At 42.2% G+C, this 21116-nt stretch overlaps 1 protein-coding gene across 3 annotated transcripts in view; it reads right to left on the reverse strand.

Moving 5' to 3' along the window:
• BBS4 (Bardet-Biedl syndrome 4) overlaps window positions 1-21116 on the reverse strand; it is a 174554-nt gene that overhangs the window by 115925 nt on the left and 37513 nt on the right. For all 3 annotated transcript variants that reach the window (XM_067777827.1, XM_067777826.1, XM_067777828.1), the window contains one exon: window positions 20245-20357. In XM_067777827.1, coding sequence (XP_067633928.1) covers window positions 20245-20357 — 113 coding nt within the window. The remainder of the gene's footprint in view (window positions 1-20244; window positions 20358-21116) is intronic.

A 21116-nucleotide genomic window follows, 5' to 3' on the forward strand; every position in this document is an offset into this window, starting at 1 on the left:
TTTCCGGCATCATTTCTGGATAATTTTCGGTATCCGTCCGGGATGCCGACGAGGTCATTTCGGGATTATTTCGGGATCATTTGGGATACCTACCGGCATCATTTCTGGATGGTTTTTGGGATTCGTCCGGGATCCCGTCGGGGTCATTTCGGGACTTTTTCTCGACTAATACGGGATCATTTGCGGACCCTTTCGGCATAATTTCTGGATAGTTGTCGGGATCCGTTCGGGATCCCGTCACGGTCATTTCGGAACTATTAGGGGATCATTTGAGGACCTTTCCGGCATCATTTCTGGATAGTTTTTGGAATCCTTTCGGGATCCCGTCAGGGTCATTTCGGGGCTTTTTCGGGATCATTTAAGGATGGCTTTCAGGATTCGTCCGGGAACCCGTCAGGGTAATTTCTGGACTTTTCCGAGACTATTTCGGGATCATTTTGGGACCTTCCCAAGATCATTTCTGGATGGATTTCGGGATTTGTCCAGGATGCCCTCATGGTCATTTTGGGACTATTAGGTGAGCATTTGAGGACCGTTCCGGCATCACTTCTGGATGGTTTTCGGTATCCGTTCAGATTCCCGTCGGAATAATTGCGGGACTTTTTCGGGATCATTGGGGTCCCTTCCAAAATCATTTCTGGATGGTTTTTGGGATTCGTCCGGCATCCCGTCGGGGTCATTTCGTGACTTTTTCTCGACTAATACGGGATCATTTGCGGGCCCTTTCGGTATCATTTCTGGATAGTTGTCGGGATCCGTTCGGGATCCCGTCAGGGTCTTTTCGGAACTATTGGGAGATCATTTGAGGACCTTTCCGGCATCTTTTCTGGTTAGTTTTCGGGATCCTTTCCGGGTCCCTTCAGAGTCATTTCAGGACTTTTTCGGCATCATTTAAGATTGGTTTTCAGGATTCGTCCGGTATCCGTCAGGGTAATTTCTGGACTTTTCCCAGACTATTTCGGGATAATTTTGGGACCCTCCCAAGATTATTTCTGGATGGATTTCGGGATCTGTCCTGGATGCCGTCAGGGTCATTTTGGGACTATTAGGTGATCATTTGAGGACCTTTTCGGCATCACTTCTGGATGGTTTTCGGTATCCGCTCAGGATCCCGTCGGAATTATTGCGGAACTTTTTCGGGATCATTTGGTGTCCCTTCCGGCATCATTTCTGGCTGGTTTTTGGGATTCGTCCGGCATCCCGTCGGGTTCATTTCGGGACTTTTTCTCGACTAATACGGGATCATTTGCGGGCCCTTTCGGCATCATTTCTAGATAGTTGTCGGGATCCGTTCGGGATCCCGTCAGGGTCTTTTCGGAACTATTAGGTGATCATTTGAGGACATTTCCGGCATCATTTCTGGATAGTTTTCGGGATTCTTTCGGGGTCCATTCAGGGTCATTTCGGGACTTTTTCGGGATCATTTAGAGATGGCTTTCAGGATTCGTCCGGGAACCCGTCAGGGTAATTTCTGAACTTTTTCGAGACTATTTCGGGATAATTTTGTGACCTTCCCAAGATCATTTCTGGATGGATATCGGGATCTGTCCGGGATCCCGTCAGGGTCATTTAGGGGTGCGTTCGAGATCCCGTCAGGGTCATTTCGGGACTTCTTCGGGAATATATCGAATATATCGGGATCATTTCTGGATGGTTTATGGGATCCGTCCATGACCCCTTAAGGGTCATTTCGGGACTATTAGGTGATCATTTGAGGACCTTTCCGGCGTCACTTCTGGATGATTTTCGGTATCCGTTCGGGATCCCGTCGGAATCAATGCGGGACTTTTACGGAATCATTTGGGATTCCTTCCGGCATCATTTCTGGATGGTTTTCGGGATTTGTCCGGGATCCCTTTGGGGTTATTTCGGGACCTTTTCGGGGCTAATACGGGATCATTTGGGGATCCTCTAGGGGTCGTTTCGTGACTTTTTCTGTATTATTTCGGGATCATTTTGGGACCCTTTCGGCATAATTTCTTGATTGTTTGCCGGATCCATCAGGGTCATTTCGGGACCATTTTGGGATCATTTGGGGACCCTTCCGAGATCATTTCTGGATCCGTCCGGGATGCCGTAGGAGCCATTTCGGGATTTTTTGTTACTTTTCCGGGATAGTTTTTGCACCCTTCCGGGATCATTTCTGGATCTGTGCGGGATCCCATCTGGGTCAATTCCGGACTATTTCGGGATCATTTTGGAATCCTTCCGGAATCATTTCTGTATGGTTTTCGCGATCCATCGTGGATCCCCTCGGAGCCATTTCGGAACTTTTTCTGGAGTTAGTCGGGATAATTTAGGGACCCTTCCTGGATATTTTCTGGATGGTTTCTGAGATCCGTCCGGGAGGCCGTCAGGGTAATTTCGGAACTTTTTCGGGACTATTTCGGGATCAATTTGGTACCCTTCAGGCATCATTTCTGTGTGGTTATCTGGATAAGTCTAGAATCGTGTCGTTGTCATTTCGGGTTTTTTTGGGACTACTTCGGGAACTTTTGGAAACACTTCCGGGGCGTTTCTGGATGGTTTTCGGGATCCGTCCGCGATAGCGTCGGGGTCATTTCGTGGCTTTTTCTGGATAATTTCGTTATCATTTTGGGATCCTATCAGGTTATCAGCTCATAAAGTTCTTTTTTTTACTCAATTACAAAAATAAAATGCATAAGACAGAAAAAAAAATTTAAACAGATAACTTTATAAGCAGGCTAACGTGAATAGCCCACATATTTCATTTTCTCCTTGCGGACGGGGCCGCGGGTAAAGGCTAGTATATATTATAAATGGGAAAGTTTGGATGTTAAGATGTTTGGATGTTTGGATGTTTGGATGTTTGTCCAGACGTTTGTCTTTGTGACTCAATAACGCAAGAACGGCTGGACCGATTTGGATGAAATTTTGCACACATTTAGCCAATAGTCTAGAAGGATCTACTAGCTATATATTTTTCAAAAGGGGCGTGGTCCCCGCCCCCTAGGAACAGTTATAATTTAATTATTATATTTTTTCGTCTTTGCGACTGAATCACGCCAGAATGGCTACACGGATTTTGATGAAATTTGGGACACAGACAGTAGTCTACTAGCGAAATTTTTTTCGAACATGGAAAGAGGGGTGGGGGTCCCACGACCCCTTCGAGAAATTATTTTTCATAATTTTTACACATTATAACTTTACGTATACTGGCCTTCACCAATATCACAGACTCAAGGGGTCAAATAAGTCGAGGGCTTACAAAGTAAGCAGTTTTTGGTATCTGGCACATACAGATCGAGATCTAGACAATTTTGGAGGAACGATCAGTGGTCCGCTCCTTCTACTCCCGCCATCCGCCCTCCGTCAATTGTTTTTATTAGCACGCTTTTATTAGCTTTACCTGTATGTTTCTATGTAACTTTTTATTCGCTCCAATGCGCCTGCTGCCTTATTAACATGGTTTTATAATTAGCTTCACCTTATTTGCAATCCCGTAAGGGTCATATCGAGACCCTTCCGGGATCATTTCTGGATGGTTTTCGGGATCGGTCCGGGATCCAGCCGGGGTATTTTCGGGACTTTTTCGGGACTATTTCGGGATCATTTTGGGACTCTTCCGGGAGCATTTCTATATAGTTTTCGGGATCCGTCCGGGATCCCGTCGGGGTTATTTTGGGATATTTTCGGGACTATTTCGAAATCATTTAAGGACCTTTCCGGCATCATTTCTGGATGGTTTTCGGGATCCCGTCAGGGTCATTTCGGAACTATTTCGGGATAATTTGGGGTACCTACCGGCATCATTTCTGGATGGTTTTCGGGATCCCGTCAGGGTCATTTCGGGACTATTTCGGGATAATTTGGGGTACCTTCCGGCATCATTTCTGTATTGTTTTCGGTATCCATCCGGGATCCCGTCGGGGTCATTTTGGGACTTTTTCGGAACCATTTGGGGTCAGTTTCGGCATCATTTCTGGATGGTTTTCGGGATTTGTCCAGGATCACGTCGGGGTTATTTCGGGACCTTTTCGGGGCTAATACGGGATCATTTGGGGATCACGACCCCTAGAGGACTTTTTGACTGTATTATTTCGGGATCATTTGGGGACCCTTCCGGCATAATATCTTAATGGTTTGCGGGATCCCATCTGTGTCATTTCCGGACTATTTCGGGATCATTTTGGGATTCTTCCGGAATCATTTCTGTATGGTTTTCGCTATCCGTCGTGGATCCCCTCGGAGCCATTTCGGAACTTTTTCTGGAGTATGTCGGGGTCATTTGGGGAATTTTTCGGGATCATTTGGGGATCTTCCGGCATCATTTCTGGATGGTTTTCGGGATCCGTCAGGGATCCCGTCGGTGTCATTTCGGGACTTTTTCTCGACTAATACGGGATCATTTGGGGACCCTTTCGGCATCATTTCTGTATAGTTTTCGGGATCCGTCCGGGATCATTTGCGGGCACTTTCCGTATCATTTCTGGATAGTTGTCGGGATCCGTTCGGGATCCCATCAGGGTCTTTTCGGAACTATTAGGAGATCATTTGAGGACCTTTCCGGCATCATTTCTGGATAGTTTTCGGGATACTTTCGGGGTCACATCAAGGTCACTTCGGGACTTTTTCGGCATCATTTAAGATTGGTTTTCAGGATTCGTCCGGGATCCCGTCAGGGTAATTTCTGGACTTTTCCGAGACTATTTCGGGATCAGTTTGGGACCCTCCCAAGTTCATTTCTGGATGGATTTCGGGATCTGTCCTGGATGCCGTCAGGTTCATTTTAGGACTATTAGGTGATCATTTGAGGACCTTTCCGGCATCACTTCTGGATGGTTTTCGGTATCCGTTCGGGGTCCCGTCGGAATAATTGCAGGAATTTTTCGGAATAATTTGGGGTCCCTTCCGGAATCATTTCTGGATGGTTTTTGGGATTCGTCCGGCATCCCGTCGGGGTCATTTCGGGACTTTTTCTCGACTAATACGGGATCATTTGCGGGCCCTTTCGGCATCATTTCTAGCTAGTTGTCGTGATTCGTTCGGGATCCCGTCAGGGTCTTTTCGGAACTATTAGGAGAACATTTGAGGACCTTTCCGGCATCATTTCTGGATAGTTTTCGCGATCCGTTCGGGATCCCGTAGCGGTCATTTCGGGACTATTTCGGGATCATTTTGGGGTACCTTCCGGCATCATCTCTAGATAGTTGTCGGCATCCCGTCGGGGTCACTTCGGGACTTTTTCTCTACTGATACGTGCTCAAATTGGTACTCTTTCGGCATCATTTCTGGATAGTCTGCGGGATCCCTCCGGGATCCCGTCAGGATGATTTCGGGACTATTAGGGGATCATTTGAGGACCTTTCCGGCATCATTTCAGGATAGTTTTCGGGATCCGTCCGGGATCCCGTCGGGATCATTTTGGGACTTTTTCGGGGCTATTTCGGGATCATTTGGGGTATTTTCCGACATCATTTCAGTATGGTTTTCGGGATCCATCCGGGATCCCGTCGGGGCCATTTCGTGACTTTTTCGGGATCATTTGGTGTCCCTTGCGGCATAATTTCTGGATGGTTTTCGGAATCCGTCAGGAATCCCGTTGGGGCCATTCCTGTACTTTTTCGGGACTAATACGGGATGATTTGGGGAGCCTTTCGGTATCATTTCTGGATGGTTTTCCGGATCTGTACGGGAACCCATAAGGGTAATTTCGGGACTTTTTCGGGACTATTTCTGAATCATTTTGGGACCCCTCCTGGTTAATTTCTGGATGATTTCCGGTATCCGTCAGGGATCCCGTCAGGGTCATTTCGGGACTATTAGGGGATCATTTGAGGACCTTTCCGGCATCCTATCTGGATGGTTTTCGGTATCCGTCCGGGATCCCGTCGGGGTCATTTCGCGACTTTTTTGGGATCATTTGGGGTCCCTTCCGGCATCATTTCTGGATGGTTTTCGGGATTCGTCCGGGACCCGTCGGGTTTATTTTAGGACTTTTTCCGGATCATTTGGGGTACCTTCCGGCATCATTTCTAGATGGTTTTCTGGATCCCGTCGGGGTCACTTCAGGACTTTTTCGGGATCATTTGGGGTATTTTTCGACATCATTTCTACATGGTTTTTGGGATGCGTCCGGATCCCGTCAAGGTCATTTCGGGACTTTTTCTCGACTAATTTGGGATCATTTGGAGACTCTTTCGGCATCATTTCTGGATGGTTTTCGGGATCCGTTCGGGATCCCAGCAGGGTAATTTCGGGACTATTAGGGGATCATTTGGGGACCTTTCTGGCATCATTTCTGGATAGTTTTCGCGATCCGTTCGGGATCCCGTAGCGGTCATTTCGGGACTATTTCGGGATCATTTTGGGGTACCTTCCGGCATCATCTCTAGATAGTTGTCGGCATCCCGTAGGGGTCGCTTCGGGACTTTTTCTCTACTGATACGGGCTCAAATTGGTACCCTTTCGGCATCATTTCTGGATAGTCTGCGGGATCCGTCCGGATCCCGTCAGGGTCATTTCGGGACTATTAGGGAATCAGTTGAGGACCTTTCTGGCATCATTTCTGGATAGTTTTCGAGATCCGTCCGGGATCCCGTCGGGATCATTTTGGGACTTTTTCGGGGCTATTTCGGGATCATTTGGGGTATTTTCCGACATCATTTCAGTATGGTTTTCGGGATCCATCCGGGATCCCGTCGGGGCCATTTCGTGACTTTTTCGGGATCATTTGGGGTCCCTTCCGGCATAATTTCTGGAAGGTTTTCGGGATCCGTCAGGAATCCCGTCGGGGCCATTCCTGTGCTTTTTCGGGACTATACGGGATGATTAGGGGAGCCTTTCGGTATCATTTCTGGATGGTTTTCGGGATCTGTACGAGAACCCATAAGGGTAATTTCGGGACTTTTTCGAGACTATTTCTGAATCATTTTGGGACCCCTTCTGGTTAATTTCTGGATGATTTTCGGGATCTGTCCTGGAATTTTAGTATCATCTTGGGACCCTTCCGGGATCATTTTAGGTCTCTTCGCAACCGGTAGTTCAGCACACATGCATTTTTAAATTATGAGCTTTTATGGCCGTGGATTTGCTGCTAATTATTCGTAATTAAAACTTGGTATGTTTTATCTTCAATCTAACACAGCTTTTTCGTTCTATAATCATATAAGGAACTGTTATAACTATAATTACACTTTTTGTAATATTTTAACCAACTAAATACCCGAAAAAGCAACACTATTTTCATCTAAAAAATTGATTTGGTTTTAGCTCATTTCTGGACTATTTCGCGATCATTTGGGGACCCTTCCGGCATCATTTCTGGATGGTTTTCGGGATCCGTCCGGGATCACGTCGGGGTTATTTTGGGACATTTTGGGGACTATTCCGGAATCATTCCTGGACTATTTCGCGATCATTTGGGGACCCTTCCGGCATCATTTCTGGATGGTTTTCGGGATCCTTCCGGGATCCCGTCGGGGTACTTTCGGGATCATTTGCGTACCTTCGAGAGATAAATTCTTGATGGTTTCCGGGATCATTACGAGACTTTTTCGGGGTTATTTTGGGTCCCTTTAGGCATCATTTCTGGATGTTCTTCGGGATTCGTCCGGCATCCCGTCGGGGTAATTTCAGGACTTTTTCGCGACTAATACAATATCATTTGGGAACGCTTTCGGCATCATTTCTGTATGGTTTTCGGGATCCGTCCGGGATCTCGTCGGGGTCATTTCGGGACTTTTTCGGGACTAATACAGGATCATTTGGGAACCCTTTCGGCATTATTTCTGGATGGTTTTCGGGATCCGTCCGGGATCCCGCCGGGGTAATTTCGGGAATTTTTCGGGACTATTTCGCGATCATTTGGGGACCCTTCCGGCATCATTTCTGGATGGTTTTCGGGATCCTTCCGGGATCCCGTCGGGGTACTTTCGGGATCATTTGCGTACCTTCGAGAGATAAATTCTTGATGGTTTCCGGGATCATTACGAGACTTTTTCAGGCTTATTTTGGGTCCCTTTAGGCATCATTTCTGTATGGTTTTCGGGATCCGTCCGGGATCCCATCGGGGTCATTTCGGGACTTTTTCGGGACTAATACAGGATCATTTGGGAACCCTTTCGGCATTATTTCTGGATGGTTTTCGGGATCCGTCCGGGATCCCGCCGGGGTAATTTCGGGAATTTTTCGGGACTATTTCGAGATCATTTTGGGACCCTTCCGGGATCATTTCTGTATAGTTTTCGGGATCCGTCCGGGATCCCGTCGGGGTTATTTTGGGACATTTTTGGGACTATTCCGGAATCATTTCTGGACTATTTCGCGATCATTTGGGGACCCTTCCGGCATCATTTCTGGATGGTTTTCGGGATCCGTCCGGGATCACGTCTGGGTTATTTTGGGACATTTTCGGGACTATTCCGGAATCATTTCTGGACTATTTCGCGATCATTTGGGGACCCTTCCGGCATCATTTCTGGATGGTTTTCGGGATACTTTCGGGATCATTTGCGTACCTTCGAGAGATAAATTCTTGATGGTTTCCGGGATCATTACGAGACTTTTTCGGGGTTATTTTGGGTCCCTTTAGGCATCATTTCTGGATGTTCTTCGGGATTCGTCCGGCATCCCGTCGGGGTCATTTCAGGACTTTTTCGCGACTAATACAATATCATTTGGGAACCCTTTCGGCATCATTTCTGTATGGTTTTCGGGATCCGTCCGGGATCTCGTCGGGGTCATTTGGGGACTTTTTCGGGATCATTTGGGGGTTCCTCCGGCATCATTTCTGGATGGTTTTCGGGATCCGTCCGGGATCCCGTCTGAGTCATTTCGGGACTTTTTCGCGACTAATACGTGATCATTTGGGAACCCTTTCGGCATCATTTCTGTATGGTTTTCGGGATCCGTCCGGGATCCCGTCGGGGTCATTTCGGGACTTTTTCGCTACTAATACGGGATCATTTGGGAACCCTTTCGGCATCATTTCTGGAGGGTTTTCGGGATCCGTCCGGGATCCCATCAGGGTAATTTCGGGACTATTAGGGCATCATTTGGGGACCTTTCCGGCTTCATTTCTGGATAATTTTCGGGATCCGTCCGGGATGCCGACGAGGTCATTTCGGGACTATTTCGGGATCATTTGGGATACCTACCGACATAATTTCTGGATGGTTTTTGGGATTTGTCCGGGATCCCGTCGGGGTCATTTCGGGACCTTTTCTCGACTAATACGGGATCATTTGCGGACCCTTTCGGTATCATTTCTGGATAGTTGTCGGGATCCGTTCGGGAGCCCGTCACGGTCATTTCGGGACTATTATGGGATCATTTGGGGACCTTTCCGGCATCATTTCTGGATAGTTTTCGGAATCCTTTCGGGATACCGTCAGGGTCATTTCGGGACTTTTTCGGGATCATTTAAGGATGGTTTTCAGGATTCGTCCGGGATCCCGTCAGGGTAATTTCTGGACTTTTCCGAGACTATTTCAGTATCAAGGTCATTTTGGGACTATTAGGTGATCATTTGGGGACCTTTCCGGCATCACTTCTGCATGGTTTTCGGTATCCGTTCAGGATACCGTCGGAATAATTGCGGGACTTTTTCGGGATCATTTGGGGTCCCTTCCGGCATCATTTCTGGGTGGTTTTGGGGATACCGTCGGGGTAATTTCAGGACTTCTTCGAGATCATTTGGGCTCCCTTCCGGCATCATTTCAGGATGGTTTTAGGGATCCGTCCGGGATCCCCACGGGGTCATTTTGGGACAATTTTGGGGTACCTACCGGCATCATTTCTAGATGGTTTTCGCTATCCGTCCAGGATCCCGTCGGGTCATTTCGGGACTTTTTCGGGATTTTTAGGGTCTCTTCCGGCATCCTATCTGGATGGTTTTCGGTATTCGTCCGGGATCCCGTCGCGATCATTTCGGGATCCTTTCGGGATCATTTGGGGTCCCTTCCGGCATCATTTCTGGATGGTTTTTGGGATACCGTCGGGGTAATTTCAGGACTTCTTCGAGATCATTTGGGCTCCCTTCCGGCATCATTTCTGGATGGTTTTAGGGATTCGTCCGGGATCCCCACGGTGTCATTTTGGGACAATTTTGGGGTACCTACCGGCATCATTTCTAGATGGTTTTCGGTATCCGTCCAGGATCCCGTCGGGGTCATTTCGGGACTTTTTCGGGATTTTTAGGGTCTCTTCCGGCATCATTTCTGGATGGTTTTAGGGATTCGTCCGGGATTCCGTCGGGGTCATTTTGGGACTTTTTCTCGGCTAATACGGGATAATTTGGGGACCCTTTCGGCATCATTTCTGGATGGTTTGCGGGATCCGTCCGGGATTCCGTCAGGGTAATTTCGAGACTATTAGGGGATCATTTGAAGACTTTTCCGGCATCATTACTGGATAGTTTTGGGGATCCGCTCGGGATCCCGACGGGGTCATTTTGGGACTATTTCGGGATCAGTTTGGGGTACCTACCAGCATTATTTGTGAATGGTTTTCGGTATCCGTCCGGGATCCCGTCGGGGCCATTTCGGGACTTTTCGAGATTTTTTGGGGTGCCTTCCGGCATCATTTCTGGATGGTTTTCGGGATTCGTCCGTGATCCCGTCGGGGTCATTTTGGGACTTTTTCGGGATCATTTGGGGTACCTACCGGCATCATTTCTGGATGGTTTTCGGGATCCGTCCGGGATCCCGTCGGGGTCATTTTTGGACTTTTTCCGGATCATTTGGGGTACCTTCCGGCATCATTTCTAGATGGTTTTCGGGATCCCGTCGGGGTCATTTCGGGACTTTTTCGGGATCATTTGGGGTATTTTTCGGCATCATTTCTACATGGTTTTCGGGATGCGTCCGGGATCCCGTCGGGGTCATTTCGGGACTTTTTCTCGACTAATTCGGGATCATTTGGAGACCTTTTCGGCATCATTTCGGGATGGTTTTCGGGATCCGTTCGGGATCCCAGCAGGGTAATTTCGGAACTATTAGGGGATCATTTGGGGACCTTTTCGGCATCATTTCTGGATAGTTTTCGCGATCCGTTCGGTATCCCGTAGGGGTCATTTCGGGACTATTTCGGGATCATCTTGGGGTACCTTCCGGCATCATCTCCAGATAGTTTTCGGGATCCCGTCGGGGTCACTTCGGGACTTTTTATCGACTGATACGGGCTCTAATTGGGACCCTTTCGGCATCATTTCTGGATATTCTGCGGTATCCGTCCGGGATCCCGTCAGGGTCATTTCGGGAATATTAGGTGATAATTTGAGGACCTTGCCGGCATCATTTCTGGATTGTTTTCGGGATCCGTCCGGGATCCCGTCGGGATCATTTCGGGACTTTTTCGGGGCTATTTCGGGATCATTTGAAGTATTTTCCGACATCATTTCAGTATGGTTTTTGGGATCCATCCGGGATCCCGTCGGGGCCATTTCTTGACTTTTTCGGGATCATTTGGTGTCCCTTCCGGCATAATTTCTGGATGGTTTTCGGGATCCGATAGGAATCCCGTCGGGGCCATTCCTGTACTTTGTCGGGACTAATACGGGATGATTTGGGGAGCCTTTCGGTATCATTTCTGGATGGTTTTCGGGATCTGTACGGGAACCAATAAGGGTAATTTCGGGACTATTTCTCAATCATTTTGGGACCCCTCCTGGTTAATTTCTGAATGATTTTCGGGATCTGTCCTGGAATTTTAGTATCATCTTGGGACCCTTCCGGGATCATTTTAGTTCTCTTCGCAACCGGTAGTTAAGCACACATGCCTTTTTAAATTATGAGCTTTTATGGCCGTGGATTTGCTGCTAATTATTCGTAATTAAAATTCGGTATGTTTTGTCTTCAATCTAACACAGCTTTTTCGTTCTATAATAGTGTAAGGAACTGTTATGACTATAATTACACTTTTTTTTAAATTTTAATCAACTAAAACCCGAAAAATCACCACTATTTTCATCTAAAAAATTCTCTTTAGTTTTAGCTAATTGTATTTCACACCTTTGTTCTAGGAGTAGTAATTCTTTCACCCCTTTCATAGCAGTTAATTTAATTTAAAAACAAAATGTATTTTTTTAATTCGAAAAAACTGTATTGTACTATTCATGAAAGTGTGCCTTTCAGCTTATCTTCTCATTTAGTTTTTTTTTTTTACTAAATTACAAAAATAAAATACATTAGGCAAAAATAATTCTTAAACGGACGGGGCCGCGGGTAAAGGCTAGTATTTCTATAAATTCCAAGCCAACGAACATTGACTTTATTAGGAACCCCATACTGTTTTGGCATTGGTTTAGTGCTGGTACAAAATGGCAAATATAATTTTCCAAATCCTTTTAGTGATACACCCACGCTCACTCATTGACAAAATTTTGAAGGTCCCGCCAAAGGCTTCCAGTTTTTTGGGGGATCAATAACACAGGCCGGTGTTAGAATTTTTAAATTGGTTTTATATTTGGATATATTTGTGCTGAAACGTTAGAGACGTTTGATCCACGTTGCTATTGAAGAGATCGTTGGCGTCATGTGGGGACACATTGCAAGCAGGATATACAATATGCATGTCGGGATTGATTCTGGATAGGTACCCAGATCGAAGATGAGTTAGAGTGATGCGCGTTTCCTTGGAAGAATGCGTTCCTCTTCTACGAGTTTAAGAACTGGATTTGACGTCCAATTCCTGTTTCTAGACACACTGAGAACCTGTTTGTGTGGGTTTGCTTCATACGAGTTTGTTCTCAGGTGCCGCATTTCCTCATAATGCTTACGGAGATGACTTCTTGGGCGCCAGCTTGTATCAATTCAAAATGAATCTGTAGTAGTGTCTTTAAAGCGGAAATTGTAGTGGTGAAGAAAGCAGCATAATTCCAGCAGAAGTGTCCTGGAATACAAACAAGCAATGGAGAAGTTTCGTTCAAGCCGGACCCTACATCTATACTGATTTTCCGGTCATAAAGAGATATAAGGTAGCGAAAAGGCCAATGTGTTGGCAAATGATGGTGCTACATTCGATGAAGCGACGGTAGACGTCCCAATCCGTTTGGAGAAGCTGCATTGTATACATACAATAAATGGAACTTGGAGCTTAACCAAAAGTAAAATTTTTAAGAAATTTAGAGTTAAGATGGCTTCGACGATAAATTTGTTGACCCTGAATCTAATCTAATCCAATCTTCTTAAAGTTTCATATTTTGTAGGCATTTTGGTACACTAATACTTTTGGATGGTATCTTGGGGAATATTCAAAATTTCTGCATCTGTTTAATGTTATATTAGCGTATATAAGTTTCGATTTGCCATATCAGCCCGTTTCTTCCTGAAGAAACGATTGAGTACGTTCGGGGTTCGCGTCCTGCGCTCGCCAGGTCAAGGCTTCATCAATCAGGCAGAGTTGTCAGATTTCAAGGCAGCAATTAAGCTAGGTCCTAGAAAACTTCTACATAGTAGACTACACTCTCAGTCTATGAGAGGTCTTTATTGACCGGCCAGTTTAACGTAACCTAACTTATCAAACATACATAAAAAATACGTCGATAATATTGATGATTGTAAACGGTTCGGAGGCGACCAATTTAAGTTTCTTGATTTTTCTATTTCAAGTACACTTGAACTTTCTTTGGCCGCCATACAATGTGCAGTTAAGTGGGTTCTAACATTTCTTTTAATAAAAGAAGTTTTTGGTTTTGCATAGTCGTACTTATGTCGTTTAATAGGTTTGCGTGACATTTAGTGGATGTATGTTTGTACACAAGACTGTGTCACTCCCCCTAAGAAATAAAAACGGTACTAAAAGCCATCCATTAATTTAAGTTGGTCTCGGAAAAAAATTTTTTTAAGGCCTCGTAAATACCAGCGAATTTTTATTTATATTTTATTAGGATCTAGTTTGCAAGCCACTCGAAAAGAGGTGTTCCTTGCCCACTAAATTGGATGGTGTCCGTTAACTGATGGCGGTAGAAAATCCCTTCAAACTTTCTGTAACCTAATAATGTTAACACGGAAAATACTAAACTAGTCCTCACAAGAAACTACAAAATAGCTAACCTTTTACTATCCCAAAATGGGTAAAAAAAGTAACGACCTTATTGTTCACCTGTGAGAAAGTCTCTCGTGAGGTTTTTATCTTAAATAATACACTAGATCTGTACCGCCATTGCCCGGAAAAGGTCCAAAGGGGTTCGGAGCATGATACGATTTTGAGCAAAGTGGTGAGGGGCATGATCGCCTACATTTTCTAGAAACTTATACGGTAGGTTTACCTACCACACTATAATCAGGGCAAATATGGTCCGATCAGCATATTCCAGGTGTAAGAGATCAGGACTTGTTTGGCCTTGGAGGAGAAAAACGTGCAGCATCTGCTGTGGTATCGTCCAATACTAAGTAGAAGGGTAATCTTGGTCAATTGTTTTTCAAGAATCTTACGGAGGTATCCAAGAATTTCACTCCACGATGGCTTGTACGACAAGGGCTACAGATAGTTTAAGAGAATAGCATAGGCCAATCCGAAGTTATTTTTAGTCCCATTCTTTTCAACTTAACCTAATCCAACTAGGGTAGTTGATATTATATTTTTAAAAAAGATTAGTCATTATTTTGGAATTCAAAAACTCTATTCTCTTTCCAAAGTCCTGTGAGCTCTGTCGTCGTTTTCACATAGTCGTGTTTTCATAGCATAATTTAGGGAGTAAAAACTCGTACAGCAGATAAAAATGTCTCCAGAAAGAGGGCATATACATATATGAAGAATATATAGACTACTCAAGACAAAATAAAAGACATGAAAAAACTGTCAAATAACCAAGTATAATAAAGCATAGAAATTACTTTTTGTGCCGAGGCCCTTTCAACATAGTTTGCGCATTTACGGGCGGCCGTTTGCATTTTTTTGGATAGAGTCTAATTTACATTAGGTCATATTATATTATCCTTTTCCTATTATGTAATCCATCACATTTTGTAGCATGGCATGTACCATAATTACGCTTAACAAACAATTTAATTGTATTGTGATGCAATGTGCCCCAGCCTCCAAATATGATATTATTATTATTATTGATAATACTAAAAAATCGACCTGGCGACTAACATTTAACATATTGCTAACAGTGACTAGATGGTACATCGATTAAACACGCAAGCTAAGGCACGATCACAATAAGAAACAAGTAAGACGGGACTGTCTTCGGCTGAAGACTTCATACCTTTCATGAATGGGGCTGAACAATAATCTTATCCCATTCGTAATATCCAAATAATCGGCTGTATAAGATGTGAGATATATAGTGAACAGATGTACATACCTAAAAGATTTTTAAGATAAATATAAAATAAAACAAGTAAGGAAGGCTAAGTTCGGGTGTAACCGAACATTACATACTCAGCTGAGAGCTTTGGAGACAAAATAAGGGAAAACCAACATGTAGAAAATGAACTTAGGGTAACCCTGGAATTTGTTTGTATGACACGGGTACCAAATGGATGGTATTAAAGAGTATTTTAGAAGGGAGTGGGCCATAGTTCTATAGGTGGACGCCTTTTCGAGATATCGCCATAAAGGTGGACCAGGGGTGACTCTAGAATGTGTTTGTACGATATGGGTATCAAATGAAAGGTGGTAATGGGTATTTGAAAAGGAAGTGATCCTTAGTTCTATAGGTGGACGCCTTTTCGAGATATCGCCATAAATTTGGACCAGGGTGACCTAGAACATCATCTGTCGGGTACCTCTAATTTATTTATATATGTAATACCACGGGCAGTATTCCTGCCAAGATTCCAAGGGCTCTTGATTTCGCCCTGCATAACTTTTTCATTTTCTTCTACTTAATATGGTAGGTGTAACACCCATATACCAAGATAAAGTGAGTTCAGATAAGTATGTGAACTAAGTTTAGTAAAGATATATCAATTTTTGCTCAAGTTATCGTATTAACGGCCGAGCGGAAGGACAGGCGGTCGACTGTGTATAAGAACTGGGCGTGGCTTCAACCGATTTCGTCCATTTTCACAGAAAACAGTTATCGTCATAGAATCTATGCCCCTACCAAATTTCACAAGGATTGGTAAACTTTTTTCCACTTATGGCGTTAAAAGTATTCTAGACAAATTAAATGAAAAGGCGGAGCCACGCCCATTTTAAAATTGCCTTTGTTTTTGTATTTTGTTGCACCATATCATTACTGGAGTTGAAAATGTTGGCATAATTTACTTATATACTGTAAAGATATTCAATTTTTTGTTAGAATTTGACTTTAAAAAAAAATTTTTTTACTTTTATTCTATTTCGGCCTTTATTTTGTAAATTTTTATAAAAATTTTTTTTTCGAGCTCTAGGCCATGTATATGAAAATTAAAACACCAAAATGCTTGTTTTACATATAAATTTTATATTTTTCAAATTTATTTTTATCAAATTTATTTTAATCGATATTTCGATTTCAAACTGAAATCATCCTCAGGAACTCTTGAGTGCACCTGATCGACTGAAATATCGATTAAAATAAATTTGATAAAAATAAATTTGACAAATATAAAATTTATATGTAAAACAAGCATTTTGGTGTTTTAATTTAAATATACATGGCCTAGAGCTCGAAAAAAATGTTTATAAAATTTTTTTTTTAAAAAGTGGGCGCTTCCTTCATCCGATTTTGTTAATTTTTATTTAGCACATATGTAGTAACGTTCCTACCAAATTTCATCATGATATCTTCAACGACTGCCAAATTACAGCTTGCAAAACTTTTAAATTACCTTCTTTTAAAAGTGGGCGGTGCCACGCCCATTGCCCTAAATTTTACAAATTTTCTATTCAGCGTCATAAGGTCAACCAACCAACCAAGTTTCTTCGCTTTATCAGTCTTTGGTAATGAATTATCGCATTTTTTCCGTTTTTCGATATTTTCGATATCGAAAAAGCGGGCGTGGTTATAGTCTGATATCGTTCATTTTAAATAGCGATCTGAGATAAGTGCCCTGGAACCTACATACCGAATTCATCAAGATACCTCAAAATTTACTCAAGTTATGATGTTAACGGACGGACATGGCTCAATGCAATTTTTTTTTTCGATACTGATAATTTTGATATATTGAAGTCTATATCTATCTCGATTCCTTTATACCTGTACCACCAACCGTTATACAATCAAAGTTAATATACTCTGTGTGCAAAGCAGGCTGAGTATAAAAAATAGGTAGGTACTTTGTGTGAGGATGCAAAGTTTCACTTTTTTTGTGATCTGCATGTAAAAACTATGACCACGAATCACTTATTTCAACAATATATGACGTAAACGTAACTATTTGATGAAATGTTATGAATTTTGAAGCTTCTAGCCGTAAAAAAGGGGCAAAAATGGCAGTTTATATGGGGTATATAATATATATACTACCGATCTCTATGATTTTTTCAAACAACAACAACATATACTTTATACGTAAGCACATGGTGAAATTTGAAGGTTCTAGCTGTTAAAATGGGGCAGAAATTACGAAAAGTTTCATATCTGAACAATGGGTTGAATGAGATATATACTATATATACCACCGATCTATAAAATTTTTTCAGAGAACAATGAATACTCTCCACGTAAGCATTTGGTGAAATTTTAAGCTTCTAGCTGTTAAAATGGGGCACAAATTACGAAAAGCTTTTTATCTGAACAATCGGTTGTGGGATATATGCTATATATTCGACCGATCTCATTCATTTTTTCAGACAACAATATGTGCAATATGCGAAAGCGTATGGTGAAGTTTGAAGCGTCAATCTGATAAATTGAGGAAAATATAAGAAAAATCATATTTTCTGAAAAATCGGTTGTATGGGGGATATATGCTATAGTGGCCCGATCCGGTTCCGACAAATGTCTAATCGGACACCTGAATATACCTGCTCACCAAATTTTATCCAGATATCTCAAAAATTGAGGGACTAGTTTGCACACAAACAGACAGACGGCATGGCTAAATCAACTCAGCTCTTCATCCTGATTATTTCGGTATACTTATTGGTGGGTCTATCTGTTTTCCTTTAAGGACTTACAATTTTGACATTCATGCCGAAGTTAATATACCATTTCATTTTCATGAAAGGTATAATTACGCATTGACTTCATCGTTTCATAGAGTAATGGGATTATAAGTGTAAAAGCAGAAGTGAAAAATTGGCTTGGGAGACATGCCGTTGTGAACTATTTTAACACGCTTTTATTAGCTTGGCCTGTATGTAACGGAATCTTTGAGCTTAATTTTCACCGGTTTCTAGAAGTATGATTAATTTGAAACTTTGCACACGTATCAAGGACCGATGACAATGCATTAATGTGATGGTGTGGTGACGTAAGTTCAACGGCCATAAGGTCAATTGGCCTTATTACCACTTTGAATGGCCATAAGTTTGATTGAAACTTTGCACACATATCAAGGCTCGATGACAATGCATTAATGTGATGGTGTGGTGACATAAGGTCAACGGCCATAAGGTCAGTTGGCCTTATTACCACTTGAATGGCCATAAGTTTGATTGAAACTTTGCACACGTATCAAGGGTCGATAACAATGCATTAATGTGATGGCGTGGTGACATAAGGTCAACGGCCATAAGGTCAATTGGCCTTATTACCACTTTGAATGGCCATAAGTTTGATTGAAACGTTGCACACGATCAGGGCTCGATGACAATGCAGTAGTGTGATGGTGTGGTGACATAAGGTCAACGGTCATAAGGTCAATTGGCCTTATTACCACTTTGAATGGCCATAAGTTTGATTGAAACTTTGCACACATATCAGGGCTCGATGACAATGCAGTAGTGTGATGGTGTGCTGACATAAGGTCAACGGTCATAAGGTCAATTGGCCTTATTACCACTTTGAATGGCCATAAGTCTGATTGAAACTTTGCACACGTATCAAGGGTCGATGACAATGCATTAATGTGATGGCGTGTTGACATAAGGTCAACGGCCATAAGGTCAATTGGCCTTAAGGTCATATTGGCCCTTTTAGGTGCCGTGGGGCTGGATTCATCCATGGACCGCTGGCGTTTCGAGGTTTCGTCACTCTCGACTAAAACTTTTAAAATTACTTGAACTAAAAAATTAAAAATAAATAATAGTTTAAAAAAACTAAAAAAACACGCTTTTATAGCAAACCGAACTAAAGAATAGAAAATAATTTTCAATTAAAAAGAGTTTATATAACAATAGTAGAAGGTCAAACAATCGTTTATAGTTAGCTAAACGTGGGGCAGTTAAGGGCGAGCAGTTTAATGTGAGTTATAACGGAGTAATTTGACGTGCTTGTAGGCGTATGAGTCGTGGCACAGTGGATGACGTACCCGACTCAAACGTTTGGGGTTGCGGGTTCAAAGCCCATTGCAACCAAACATTTTTTAAATTTATAATTTTATAAATTATTATTTTAATGCACTGCATTTTATTAAGTTTGTTATTTTTAATGTTATTTATGGTGTATTTAAAACACGGGACGATGCAAAGCATCGGTACAGCTTTATTTATTTAAGTTGGGGCGAGCATAGGGAACTCTGAGGTTTCGCTCTAATGAGCCACCTCATATTCTATTTGAAGACCCCTTTAAAAATGTGATATGGAGGCGAGCACTGGGCTCTGAGGTATTGGCACCCCATCTTCTACTCGAAGAACCTCAATTTTAAATTAAAAACTAAAACTATGTCTTTAGAATATTTCATAAGCCGGATGAGAATTTCAGCGCTTATGAAACAAACGAAAGAAAAAAAACTCATAGCTTAAGTCGCTTAAACAATAGTTAATCACCTCAAAATAAAATTATAATAAAATTTAAGTTATTAACAGAATAATTTAATTCACAGTAAAAAGCGTGGGGTGCTTGATATTGAATGTTACAATCATTATATTGGCAACTATCTGAGAGGAAAGATATGAAATGTAGTCAAATGCACCCCACGCTTTTTAATCTGAATTTAATTATTCTGTTAATAACTTAAATTTTATTATAATTTCATTTTGAGGTGATTAACTATAAACGATTGTTTGGCCTTCTACTACTGTTATATAAACTCTTTTTAATTGAAAATTATTTTCTATTTTTTAGTTCGGTTTGCTATAAAAGCGTGTTTTTTAATTTTTTTAAACTATTATTTATTTCTTAGAACTTTGTCTAAATTCCAAACATGGCATAAGTGTATGAATATGTGTGTTGAGAAAGTATGTATGTACTAAGTTTCATGATATATTTGCCGCTTTTTACTTTTGTATACTCACAGCGTTTTTCCAATCTCCTTGTACGTTTCAATATTTTTTGTATTCAATTCTAGCGCCTTTTGTAAATTGCGTAGTGCTTCGATATTGTTGCCCTCTTCACGGTCAATTAAACCCTAAGCTTACAAACAGCAAGTCAAGTGTTGAATGTTGTATGGGAATCGTTGGAAGAAGAACGCAGACATTCATGCAATTCATAAGTCAGGGGCGTGCGAATGATTTGGCGAAAACAAAGAAGGAAACAAGAAAAAATTTTCTTAGTCATTTGACAATTACATCATAAATAATGCTTTGAAATAGAAGTGATAAATAACGTATTATAAAATTTCCATGTAATGCTTGTGCGAAAGATGTAGCAACAACATCTTATTACCCAGAAAAGTTTGCAAGTGCTTACTTAAATTAAATGATCGCACTTTAGCAAGAATGGCTTTACTTCGCAATTGCCCACTGGGCTCCTTACAGATAAATTCTGTGTTTGATTTCTAGGCAGTGATGACAGATTGTGGGTAATTAGCTTTTTCGAGATATCTCAGTTAAAAATTAAGTAGAAGTGCATTTTAAAGACCTTCGAAAAAAAAAAGAGATTTTATTAAATAATTTGAGAAAAATGTAAAAAGTGAGACGTCAGGACGGGCAACGCGACAGCTGTTTCGATTATACCTTATAAATCACTTCAAAGACATTTCTTCGGGGAGTAGATGACAAACATATTCAGCCAAAGCCACGTATTTCTTGTTGTACAACTTTTCCAATTGCCTTCTGCGCATATGTTTAATCTGCCGTACAGTATTTATGTATATACTGTAACGAATTTAGTGAAATTCCGCTTATTTGAAACCTTCTGCTAACTTTCGAATCGCCAAACTGTTGAA

This window comes from Eurosta solidaginis, chromosome 3 (assembly GCF_040869045.1).
Source record: "Eurosta solidaginis isolate ZX-2024a chromosome 3, ASM4086904v1, whole genome shotgun sequence".
NCBI lineage: Eukaryota > Metazoa > Arthropoda > Insecta > Diptera > Tephritidae > Eurosta > Eurosta solidaginis.